General features: G+C 35.8%; 1 protein-coding gene across 1 annotated transcript in view; it reads left to right on the forward strand.

Annotated features, from left to right (window-relative positions):
• Window positions 1-13202, forward strand: part of DOK6 (docking protein 6) — a 270560-nt gene that overhangs the window by 169818 nt on the left and 87540 nt on the right. The window contains exon 5 of the mRNA XM_080381166.1: window positions 2668-2857. Coding sequence (XP_080237292.1) covers window positions 2668-2857 — 190 coding nt within the window. The remainder of the gene's footprint in view (window positions 1-2667; window positions 2858-13202) is intronic.

Below are 13202 nucleotides of genomic sequence, written 5' to 3' on the forward strand. Positions count from 1 at the left end.
TCTTGCCATTTGAGTAAGGTCCAAGGGTGCTACATTTTGCCCTGCAGCTGATGTTCAGTTTAATCAAACATACTTTCTATAATCCATGACACCTCACCTTAGACACTGACCTCCCATGCAAAGTCAGCAAATGTGTCCTGACAGTTTGAGAATAATGTATGTCCTGAATACCCTTCATGCAATAATATCCTCAAACACTTCAGAGAAGTCGAACATTTCATGAGTATCCTGGTAACTTATAAACCAAGTTGAAATACTCTGTGCCTTCAACACCACAGTTTAATGTTTACTTCAGAAACTAATTGTACCTTTCAGTTTTCTCTGCTGTCTGAGGCACTCTGTCAGTGAAGACAGGGAAAGGAAAAGATTTCCATTCTCATATAGTAGCCTTATTCCTTCATAGACACATTGTGTGATTTCATTTAATGTAAAAGAGAAACGGCTGATACGTCAGTCATCTGCATCTTTCTTTCAGAGGCGGTAAATAGCAATAAATAACAACGTAATAATGCAAAACTGGAGTCTAATATATGATAAAAACACACTTGTACAGGTCCTAGGCATTATTGCATGACCATCACAATGACATATGGGTACTGAAAAATTATTGTATAAAAATATAATTCTATCACAAAGTGTGTTACTTTGTTCTCCACCATTCCCTTCCCACTGCAGGCATTGAGCCAGACTCGTGTGAGTCCTTCCATTTACTTTAGCGGGCGTTGGGTTAGACTTGTGCCCAATGCACTCCTCTGAGGGGTAGGGGGAATTCTTTGCAGTGAACTCAGCAGCACCTGCTAATCTATTTGTGCTGACTATCAGAAGACTTCTACAAACATTTAGACTTTCACACTTGGGACCTTAGTCATAAAATCAGACTTTTAGGGCTAACTCCTGTTAGTGTGATTAATGAGAACTACAGCCTGGGAGAAGAGGTTGAATGGCTTTGAGTCTGAATGAATCAATTAGGGAGTCATTAATAGGAAAAAATTAAACTGACTGATGCAGAATAACATTGAGGATGACAAGTTTACTTTTATCTATCCAGGGCAGCAATTCTTACTGCTCACCCAGCAGTTCCCTGCTTCTGTTAATTCCTCAGCCAAACTTTTGTTATTTTATTGACACACACATGCATACTCACATACACACTTCTAACATGTTTTATATGAACTCACTTATCTGCAATATTTTCACTTATTTGTCAGAAAAGTCTCTATATATAAAATGTCAAAAAAATGGAAACATAATATCTGTGATATTGGATGTCAAACACAATGAGAAGCTGCATCTAATTTTGACTGCTACAATAAATTTCTCTCACTTTATTCCTCTTCTGATTACTTTAAATTCTTTCCTAATTTTTATGAGGACACCATGAGAAAATTCAGAGCAAATGCTGGAATAAATGTTCCACACCAAGCTGTCATTCGTTCATCAAGTGATTTGTGACAGTTTTCCTGTCAGAGGTCCCTTTAAAGTACATTTTCCTAGTACTGATTATTGGACGAGCATTGCTCATGCTCATACTAAAAATCATTCTTACCTTTTTTTGTCAACACCCTTCAGTGCAGTAGCATTGACATTTTGCTTTTCTATCCTATATCAAAAATGAAATAGAATTGTTAGAGGAAGTTGCAGATCAGCTCCATTCTCCCATGTTATGCTATTAAGCCCTAAGATTTCAGTGCCTTGAGAGTTAAAATACAGGCTAACACTTCCAACTGTATGACCTGAAATTAAACTGAGTTTTTAATCCTTTGTAGAAGCAATTCATAAAAGCATTAGTTATTCTTCAAAGAAAATTCCATTTTTTTTTTAAATTCTCTTGGTATTATTGTGGTTTACTTCCTTCCATATGCATTAATGGTGTTTAATATCATGTGGTGGCTTTTTTTTTTTTGGGGGGGAGGGGGGGTAGTGGTGTGGGTTTTTTAAGGATAACTTTTGCTTTGCTTATTATATCACATGCAATTCAGGCACTTCAGAAAATTGTTAATGCCCTCGACCTCTTACTGCAATGAATGCACTTTGCAGTGGAAGTGCAGCTGACAGCAATTGATGTCATGACCATACTAATATATCATGTTGAATCAGATTTTTCAAGAAAGCAACCAATGATTAAAACTGTTATTAATTTGACAAATTATAATGACTTTGGCAAATAAATAGAAACTGAACGCAATTATTAACAAGCTTCAATAAGTAAACCTGGGTTTGCAATTTCAAGGACAGTTTTTCTAAGAGGCAACGGTTTTGCCAGGATACCTGTAGTTCTGTTCTTTGAGAAAGGAGTCTGTCAGAGTTCAAGTCATTGCGAATTTTGATTTGCAAAGGCATGGACCTTAATGTGAGGATAAAGGACTTCAGTTAAGTTGCTGGGGACATATGTCAGAGGACTTTGCAGATCATCTGTGAAAGATGTTTCAGTCTGCTGCATTATTTATAATGAAAATGAAATGAAGACAATTCTCTTACTACTCTCATGTACACTAGCAAGACTTCTTCGAAATCAGTGGCTCTTCACCTCTATTCAAGGCCAGAAATTTGGCCTTGATTTCTGAACCATCAGTAAATAAAGACTTGATTTCCTTTTTTTCCCTCAGTATAAAATCTTTCTTTAACTGGCGATGCCTTATTGTGTGTTGTTTGTTTGTTTTTTTCCAGAACGATTCAATGTCTATCTTATGCCTACACCAAATTTAGATATCTATGGGGAATGTACAATGCAGATCACACATGAAAACATCTATCTCTGGGACATCCACAATGCCAAGGTCAAGCTGGTCATGTGGCCTCTGAGCTCTTTGAGGAGATATGGACGTGACTCAACATGGTTCACATTTGAGTCTGGAAGGTAAGAGCTAAGGAGTAGGAAACAGCAAGAAGAATAAATAAGCAATGATTTTTGAGAAGGAGCCTGATAAGTTAGATTAGCCTCTCATTATAAAGATGGAATACATGGCCTTTCCATAGACCTGTTTGTTGAATATTACTTTTCAATCTATTCAGCTCAGTGTTCAAAATAAGTGTTGATATATCTTATATTTAAAATGATCTTAAGCTTCCTCTGACTTTTATTTAACTGTGGTTGAATTGTCATTCTTAAGGTTTATGAGCCTCACTGTGCTTAAAAACTAATGTGTTATAATTTGAGTACTTTTGATGTAGAAGACATTAATTCTGGATCATGGAAAAGGCTGATCACACAATATGAATGGAATAACTTCCGCTACAGTAGATATTACTCTTTTTGGGTGTTCCTGATGACTGATTGCCACACTGGAATGTAATTGCAGGCAGAAGCACAGAGAACATTGTGAACCCATAAAAAGGCTAGCTCTTTTTTTCTGCCTGCAGTTTTAATCCTCATTGCTATTTCCATCCTCAGATTAGTTTTAAATGTCCGTGGAGCTCTGTTTTGTCTCCCTTTCATATCTTTTTAATGCATTTCATTGGACCGTTAGGTCCATTGCTTTTTCTGTGTTTCTGTGCAGAAATAATTCTGCAGTCATCTCTGTCTTTAGTGATGTTTCATCTTGTATTTTATGCTTCTAGACTTTTCTAAGTTTTTTATACTTCCTTATGCAGAGCCTGAATTTTCTGAAATGATCTGTGAAATTACAGGTCTCTACACTCTTGGGTTAGCCACATTGCCTTGGTAAAAATCTTCATATGCATTTTGATGTGTGCTTATTCAATATCATTAATATTCACAAAAGTAGAGTTGGCGATCACAAACAAAAGCATGGATCAAATGGATCCTACAGCCTAAGAACTTAATGACCTAAATTATTTTGCAGTTTCATACAGACAGGAGTTACCACTTAACTCAGAACTTTGTATATACAGACTGATGTCACCAGAACATTGTAGTGCTCTGTTACTTTTCTCTGATGACTTCACTATTAAAAATCATGAAGACAGCAATACTTTATTATTATTATTATTTAATAATGTTTTACTAAAAATTAGCAACAGCTTACCCATGTTTCAATTTAATTTCAGTGATTAAGCTGTAGGGCTCATTCAGATGTACTCTTTTAGCAAGAATAATTTGCTAAATCATTCCTTCCCCTAGGCCTCAAGCTACCTCATGTGAAACTAGTTCAAGCAGCATACCCACACAATACCAGAAAGCAAGTAAAATGCCTAAAAAATGCCTGAAACTCACCATATTGTTCTGGAGAAAAGCAAGCAATCAAGCAAAGAAACAAAACCACTAGGATTTACCTTTATCCCATTCTTTGTGAATATCCCACCCATCTGATTCTTTGGCTAAATTTTTATTTTCAAACATACATTTTATTAAAGGGGAAGGGTTATTTTTGCATAAAACGATAATGATTGAAGACTTACTAAGAGCTGCTTATTCAGACTAGTGTATCTGTCTGTGAGTAGACCCACTTTTAATTGATTCTGAAGGAAACTATCTTTGGAAATTGAAATTGTCATTAACAAAAATTAAGCTGCTAAAACTAATTCAGATTCATTATTTGAAGATGATTTCTTATACCTGTCTCAAAATATAGGTGTTTCATTCTCTATAATGTTTTAGTCATGAAAAAAAGTCATTCTATATCATAGTGAGATTCTTTTTTTCTTTTTCTTTTTTTTTTTTTTTTTTGGCAAGATAGTTGCTTTCTGTACTGCTCTATGGTACAACAGTACTAACAAGCTATGTATAGTGATTGTATATATTCAAGAAAAGTCTGAGCCTTATCTCTGCTTTTTTAAGCCTTCTACAGTATTTTAATTCCATACTAGTACCTGACTATCATCTTCCCCTACAATCCATGGACCATACAACCTGATAAAAAGTGGATTGTTTTGTTGTGTTTTATTATTATGAGCCAGTTCTGCCTTTATCTATCATGCTTTACTGTCTTTGATCTGGTTCCTCCCTTTTGCTTGCTTGGGAGTGCTTTATCTGTCTGATTTGGAAATGTGTAAAGACTGGATTTAGACTCGCAGAAAAACGTAGAAGTAAAAAATAGGACTAGAGAAAAGTCAGTGTCTTCAATTACATCTGAAGATTAATGCTTATTGTAAAATCTGTTGTTGATTTTTTTTTACTTTTATTTTTAACCAGGATCTTTCTCATTTTTTCTAAACATGATTTTCTTTGTCCCTTGATCTGTTGGTGCCTTAGTACAGTAAATTGCTGATGCATGCTCTCATCAGAAATGAAGTGCTCATCCATGTTTTATGACAATGTTACGCAGCAAAATTGTCATTGCTTTACTTTTTCCCTAAGGCTTAAATATTAAATGTAGACAATTGCTTTAAAAGAAATATTTTTAAATAGGTTCTTATTATTTACTGAGTTTTAGCAGCTATGCAGTATATGTGTATGAGGTTTGCATGAACATTAAGAGCTCAGGTTTATATATTTATTATCCATCCTCAGTTCTGGTATTACTTTGTTTGAGTAAATAAATCTCTCCCATTAAAATAAATGCAGATATTCACAAAGAGATACTATGATAAATTGATTAAAATTAAGCTTTCAAACAAGTACATTCATCTTTTAATAAACATATTGTTTTGCATTTAAATGGAATATGGAATTGGATGTATAAAACTAAACTGTTCACTTCTCTATTGAAATGCAATAACTATATGACTTGGAGGATATCTTAAATATGGGAATAATGAACACAAATTCTTTTCAAATGTCAGATCATTCTGTTTGGTTTTGCACTGAACTGGAGTTTGTAAATATGTCTCTTTGCACTACCTATGAAGTTAGACTCATCCTTATTTTTCATTATTCGGTGAATCAATGAAAGTAAATATTTCTTGCACAGTAGTTTACTTAATTTGTGTTCTTCCCTGTCCAAACTCTGCTGAGATTTGGGGGAAGTACAGTTTTGTGTGGCTTTGATGCTGGAAGGAGAGATTTTCATTATTTAAAGTACCTGGTTAGGGTTAATCCCATGCAAAGTATCCATCGATCAGAAAATAGTAATTCACAACTCCATTAGGCACTACAATAGTTTTGTACTGATTAATACTGTGCATCTAACACGGTGAATGGATCCCACAGTAATTCAGAGCACCTGAGGTAGGAGCCTATCATTCAATTTTCCTAGAGCCAGGTTTTCCACCTGAACAGATTTGGATTGGCTCAGGGAGTTTTAATGTTGAATCATCAATAAGTCAACAGGATTTCCTTAATTTATGGACATGCATAATGTGTTCGGACACCTCTTTCTCATTATTTTGGTTATTGGATATGTTGGAGACACTGTGCCTAAGAATGCACTCAGTCTGCACGAGTGCACTTACTTTTCTCTTCAGGCTTTTGGTACCGCTACTCCATGTACGGGAGCACTTGTCCCTGAGTGTCTCTGATTTCAAGTCCCTGAAATGGGAAGTGTGCTGCTTACAGAACTGCCCACACAACTGTCCAGATGAAGGTATTGCAAATTTTCACTGGATTGTATTAATTACAAGCAATCCAAGAAACATGCCAGAAAACATCAGGTGTGAAGACACTGTTTTCAGACTCCTGCCAAAGTTACAGGATTCATTTTGCTGATGTTGTAAAGCAAATAATCTATGACAAAGGCCATAAGCAATATTTAAAATTCACTCTCTGGAAACTGCAAAAGGCAGTTGTCCAAGCTTTCCTTTTAGCAAAACAAGCTGGCTGAGGCACATTGTTAGGAGCATATAAGGAGACTCAAGAATCCAGAATTGAGGCACTGAGAGAAATAAACACAGATGGACTCTTTACTGTTTTTGAAATGTTTTTTCTTTTGCTGTACTGCAATTCTGCCATTTACATTAAACAATATTTTCTATGTATGGAAGCTGTCTGGCTAAGTCTATTAAGTGCTGGCCAGAGGTATCAAACAAACAAACAAACAAACAAAAAACCCATCTGGCTGAAGTCAAGTTAAACATGGTGAGAAAATACAATGACAGGATGGGCTGTGGAAGCCCCAGACAAACTTCGTGAATTACTACAAGTTTCTGCTGAGTAAAGAGGTCAAGGCAGTAGGTTTGTTCTTGAAGTTTTGAGAACACAAGGAGCCACAAATCCATGAAACTCTCCTTTTTCTGAAATAGATTTTCTTCTATTTTATAGACAAGTTGTTGAAATTTAAACAGTTTCAAGTCTTTCCAAGTTTATTCATACTGTGCATTCAGAGACACACATTGAATCGCACTAAAATATTTTTTCTTTATTTGCCTTGGATTTTGTTTTTTTTCTTCATCAGAGAAAACATAAAGAAATGTAGTATTCCCTGTCATTTTTAAGATCTGGAATCTGTTTCTTTGGTTGAGAAAATATTAAGCTCAAGCATTGCAGAGGGGTGACATGAGAATTTCTCAGGTTTGCTTTTTTTTCTTTATGCAACCCAGGACTGACAATTTTCTCAGAGGTAGATACGCAGATGCTAGGGTTATCTGAAGCAGAAAGTTCAGTGTTTCCTTCAGGCACAACATCTGATTGGAATTTTTCATTTGTCTGTCAGTCCTCAGTCTGTCAGTTGATAGTTTCTGGTGTCAATGTGAAATGTATGTCAATTAACAAAGTCAAGTTACAGGAAACATCCTCATTTTCCCTTACATGGGGAGAGGCCCCTTATGTGTGCGTGCGCCTCATGAGACAGTTGTTCTGGACTTCTCACACTGATGTACGTATCAGCTCAGGTCTATACCTCCCTGAAGAGAAGCCTTCAATTCCTGACTGCTGGTGGAACATCTAAATTGTGGATTAAGTTTATCATAGAATTATAAATCACATATTATAAATCATTCTAGTAACATTATAGATCATAAACTTGTCATGGAATTTGTAAGTCACTTTGAGTTGAGCAGTAATACGAGCACCCAGGTGCGGCTGCAATAGATAGATCTACCATTTCACATAAAAGTTACCTCAGAGCTTTGAGCACCCCACACTTAATAGTTAAGTTTGTTAGGATCCTTTTCTTCCTTTACATCTTTGCAATATTTGCAAAAAGCCTAATTACCCATGATGTGAAATTTCAGTGGTTTTGTTTTACCTGTTTTCTCACTGCCCCTTCATTTCTCACATTCTTTCCCCAGGCAGTATGTATTGCTAAAATCTGAAAATAACTTCAAAAAAGAAACAGAAATCTCTTGTATGTATCCTCCTCTTGGCTTTTTCAGTAATCACGTAGCTCTAATTTTAGGAAAAGTGGCATTTTTATCACTGAAAATGTTTTAGTTCCTTGTATTTAGCAGTGCCAAGGTTAATATGTTTTAATTGTAGTTCCATTCCTACTTTTTTTCCATTCCAACTTCATCCCAGCTCTCAAATTGCCTTCTTCCAAATTCCTGAACTGAAATAAGTTCTGTATTTGTCATCTGATTCATTTAAACCCTACGTAAAAAGAAGTTGTGTGTTTAACTCATCTGCAGGACTCTTACTCTGGTTTTGATCATGGTACCTAATCTAAGAACTCTTTCACTAGCGGAAACTGATACGGCTTGTTGTAAGTGACTTGTAAAGTGCTCACTGAATTTTCTCTCTGCCAAGGCTCCTCTCAAACTGCTCTAGCATCGGTAAGTCAGAGCAAGTTCGACCAAAACTCACATAACAATGAAATCATCCACAGTGTAACTGAATATGGCAGACAGAGAGAAGGCAGCATTATATGCATGCTTCTTTATCCTAAATTTCTATTCTAACTTATAAAATGTTCTTCTCTTTTTAGTCACTGTTTTGAAAATTTATCCATGATAATCACACCTACAGATTTTCTGCCAGAATGCCTGAGCCATTCCACTTTTCTGTGAAAGCTCTAATTTTGATTTGAAAAAAAACAATGGCATCTCAAAAAAGGCAATATGTTGAAAGAGTAACATTACCTTTATTAAGTTGTAATTTTATCACAGATAGATTGAGAAGTCAGTGACTCCAGCAAGCTCCACAGACAAAGTTGTATAGCATAGTAATGAACAAATGTATAAATACTAAATTGATAGGAATGAGAACATCAGTAGTTCATTAATTCACCATTGCCTAACTAGTAATTTCGCTTATAAATTTGTACTGAATGAAATATATGCAGTTAGAAAAACAGTCACCTGAAGTTTGTCCAGTTAACCTAAAAGACATACAGCTCAGAAGCAAAGCCATCATCTCTGTGGTATCTATAGAAGTGGCTCATAATGGCATATTTTACAACCCAGAGGGCATAGTGTACATTTTCAGCTGATAACTATATATACAATATCATTGTTATAATTCAAATGTTACGAAGTTTTTAGTGAAATCAATAAGAATTGTATTGTCATTGCCTAATGTATTAGCAGACAGCATGTTATGTTCCTTCTGATGATCCTGAAATAACGTGAAATGTGCCTTTCCATTGAAGTGTGTAATTTGCCTTCTCCTTTTGTAATACGGCTGTGTGTCATAATCAAAATAGGGCTTGTTATAAATATTTTGAGTCTGGCCATCATTTTTCTTCCAAGTGACTTTACATCCATGCTTGAGCCCAGAAGATTTGCTATTTACAGACCAGATTCTAATTGTTCCTTTTTCATACATATGCTCTGCTGTAAGCATGGATTGTTAGATTAATATTCCTGATGCTGAATATGACTAACAAGGTTATTGGTGTGTAACATATGAGCAGAGAAGAAACAGATGAAATAATTCATACATTCTTAATCACTTTAGGACTTACTTATTGTTTCAACTCTAGATTTTAACCTTTGAATTCCACAGTGAGCAATAGCAATAATTAATCTTTTATGGCAGTTCTGAATAACTTGAGACGTTCCAGCAGCAGGTCCTTTTCTCTCCAAGAGTCGTAACATCTAACATTGTACCTCAAAATACAGGAGGACTGAAATAACCCAGATTTGAAAAGCAAAACAATGAAAAAGCCCCATTTAGAAAAGAAATAAAATCAACAGCAAAACTCAGAAGCTCATATATACTAATAAATTTTGCTAATGTTCTTAATTTCTTATATAGATGCCATTTACAATGAGAGCCAGAGTTTCTATTTTAGTACTTAAATACTGTTGCATCTCTTCCCACCAAGCCTATTTGCATGAGCCAGTTAAAAATGCTGAAACTGGGCACCTAATCATCTATACAGACAGTAGAAGAGTGTTGAACACTTCACAAGGGGCAATCCAGGAGGTCACGTTTTGCACAGAGAACCATCTAGCCAGCAAGAATACTAAGCACAAATAAATCCTCTTTTTCTCCAACGCTTATGAATGTAGTATCATCCATTGAGGACGAGGTCTGAAATATCCCCTGTGCTGTGGCTGTACAAACATAGAAGGAATCAAAATGCAAAGGCTTGAATTTGCACAACAAAGAGCCTCCTTCATGAATATGTAGGAACCTGTGCAAACCTGCTCTTCCACTTGCACACAGGGAGCATTGCAGAAGGGTAAAGTAGCACAGTTTTAAACATTTGTGGGCTTCGTTTGTTGTCAGGATCTCTGGTTCCTCAGCTTCAGCTGACACTTAGGTTTATTCTAAAGGTCATTTTAGTGTCTGAACAGTTGTCTCTTGTATGTCACATGTAAAATTGCAGTAGAAGTTTTATTTTTCTCTCAGTCTTGGGATGTGATTATACTGGAATCAAATTGAGTATAGCATAACTGCCAGTCACTATTTGTGAGCTGAGAAAGCTGCTTTAGAAGGCTAATCCTGGAAGGTTTGTATCATATCTGACTAATTTCTCTTGTTCTTTCAGACAGTGTTGATTCATTGTTCCCACAAATAATGAACTCACTTATAAAATACCTATTGGCATATTTTTTGTTTAACATAAGATGTAGCTTTTCTGAAGGATGATAGTATCCAGTAACTTCTGTGTTTCAAAAAGAGGTCAATAGAGTGGTTTTGGCCTCTGCTGTCATTCACAGAGGTATAGCAGTTCCAGAAATGCTTCTGTATTCTGGATGTAGTAATAGAGTGAGAACACAAACTCTAGTGTGGAAATTTCCATGGTGATTCATTTTTTCAGTAGCTGTATTCTGGCTTTTCATTAGTAAGTTGAATGCCATTACCAACAAAGCTTTATATATATGTATATTATATACACTTTCCCAAACATATATGTGATCCCCGTGCAGCCATGACTGGTTTGGAATATGTAACTGTGGAGGTAACAAACTTCTTTTTTTTTTTTTTTTTTTAATATTACTGCAGGTTTGTACAATTATTTTTTTAAAAAAAATCAACAGTCATGAAGATAATTAATATTTTCATCCATTAACTTAATTAATTATTAATGTAATTTATTATATCATTAAGTAGAAAAACAAACTGCTCTCATGCAAAAAAACTATAGGTAAGCAAAACCAAGACAGTAATATTGAAAGTAAAGTAAAGTAATGGGGAGTTTGCATTCATTTACTTTTTGTGGTTTTTTTTTTATTATTTTTTTTTATTTTATGTCCCTACAAACCAGAGAATACCTAGGATATTTTGGGTCAAACCTGTAAAACATGCTAAAAAACTCTGATATTCTCCACCACTTATTAACAGCTACTTTTTGTGAAACTTTGCTACTGAGACAAATATACACACAGACACACACACAGACACACACATAGACACACACAGACACACACACAGACACACACAGACACAGACACACCACCCCCCCACCCCCCCCCACCCCCCTGTGAACATGTTTGAAGACAGATATAAAATAATAAAAAAAGTGTTCTTCCCAGAATGGGTATATAACTAAATAGGAAGACCTAAAAGTACTTTCAATTTGACCATCCATGAGTGATTCCTTCAGTTTTTTAGATAGTGATGTTTAATGTTGATTGAATACAAATCCATGTGCTAAATTTCAGATTCTGTTTTCACAAAGCGCTTTGCTAAGGAGGGAACGAGCCTAATAACTGGAAAACAGTCACAGCCCTCCCGGCATTATCATGCATTATGCCCCCCTCAAGTCTTTTATTTTAACTAAGTGTCCTCTCACTCTAATTTAAATTAACTAAAGAACTATCAAAATATTGTCACATAGGGGAGATGGAGAGCACTTTACAGGCAGTGCCTGCTCAGTAGCATTCTGGAAAAGCCAGGCTATTTGTGAGGTGTGCTTGACTGGTCCCACAGGCTCCTTTAATCTTCCTCTTATTTATAAGGTACTGAAGGAAGGTTTGTCCCTTAGCCCCTGTTAGAGGAAATGCTATTAGCTACTGTGTCCCTCCTAATAGTACTTCTTTGCTATCACAGTAAGTTATTACTATTATTGCACTATCAATAATGCTGTACTCTGTGGTGTGTGATGTATTTCTGCTGTGAGTAGTCATTTGTCACATATTTTCTAAAAAGCTTCCATCTTATTAGAAGGAGGGGAGGGATAGGCATCATCTAATGGAATCCCTCAATCTCAGCTGCTCCAAACATCATTTGATCTTTCTGACTTTTGGGGAGAAAACTCAGTACAGTGCTATAATTCACCAAGTTGCTTTATCTACTTGATTATCCTGCCAGTGGCCAAAAAGTCAAATATAACATTGTACGCTCGACGCGTGCTTGAACCAGTGCAACAAAGCAGATTTTCACATTTTTGTACAATGTTTTTTAATTCTCTGTCCAGCTTGGAAATTATTTATCTTTTAAAATGATACTTCAAATGTTCCCTGATACAGTTGTTGCAAACAATATTTTGGATGAATGATAGGAGAGATTTTTTTTTTTCCTGAAAAGTGTGCTATTGTGGCTGAAATTTCATCAAGTTGACTACAAAAGTAAACTAAAATTATCATCACTTATTGCAAACCTGCATTTATTAGTATACAGTGTTTGAAAATTTAAAAAAAATGGAACTCTCAGTCCATATGTATCTGCCATGGTTTATCCCTGGCTGGCAACTAAGCCCCACACAGCCACTCACTCGCTTCCCCTCAGTGGGATGGAGGAGAAGACTGGAAGAGTAAAAGTGAGAAAACTTATGTGTTGAGATAAAGAGTTTAATAGATAAAGCAAAAGCTGCACAAGCAAAGCAAAACAAGGAATTCATCCACCACTTCCCATGAGCAGGCAGGTGTTCAGCCATCTCCAGGACAGCAGGGCTACATCATGTGTAATGGTTACTCGGGAAGACAAACGCCATAATGCCAGATGTCCCCCCTCCTTCTTCCTCCAGTTTATATACTCAGCATGATGCCATATGGTATGGAATATCCCTTTGGCTAGTTCGGGTCACTTGTCCTGGCTGTGT

The sequence above is a fragment of the Falco punctatus genome, assembly GCF_963210335.1.
Source record: "Falco punctatus genome assembly, chromosome: 3".
Classification (NCBI taxonomy): Eukaryota; Metazoa; Chordata; class Aves; order Falconiformes; family Falconidae; genus Falco; species Falco punctatus.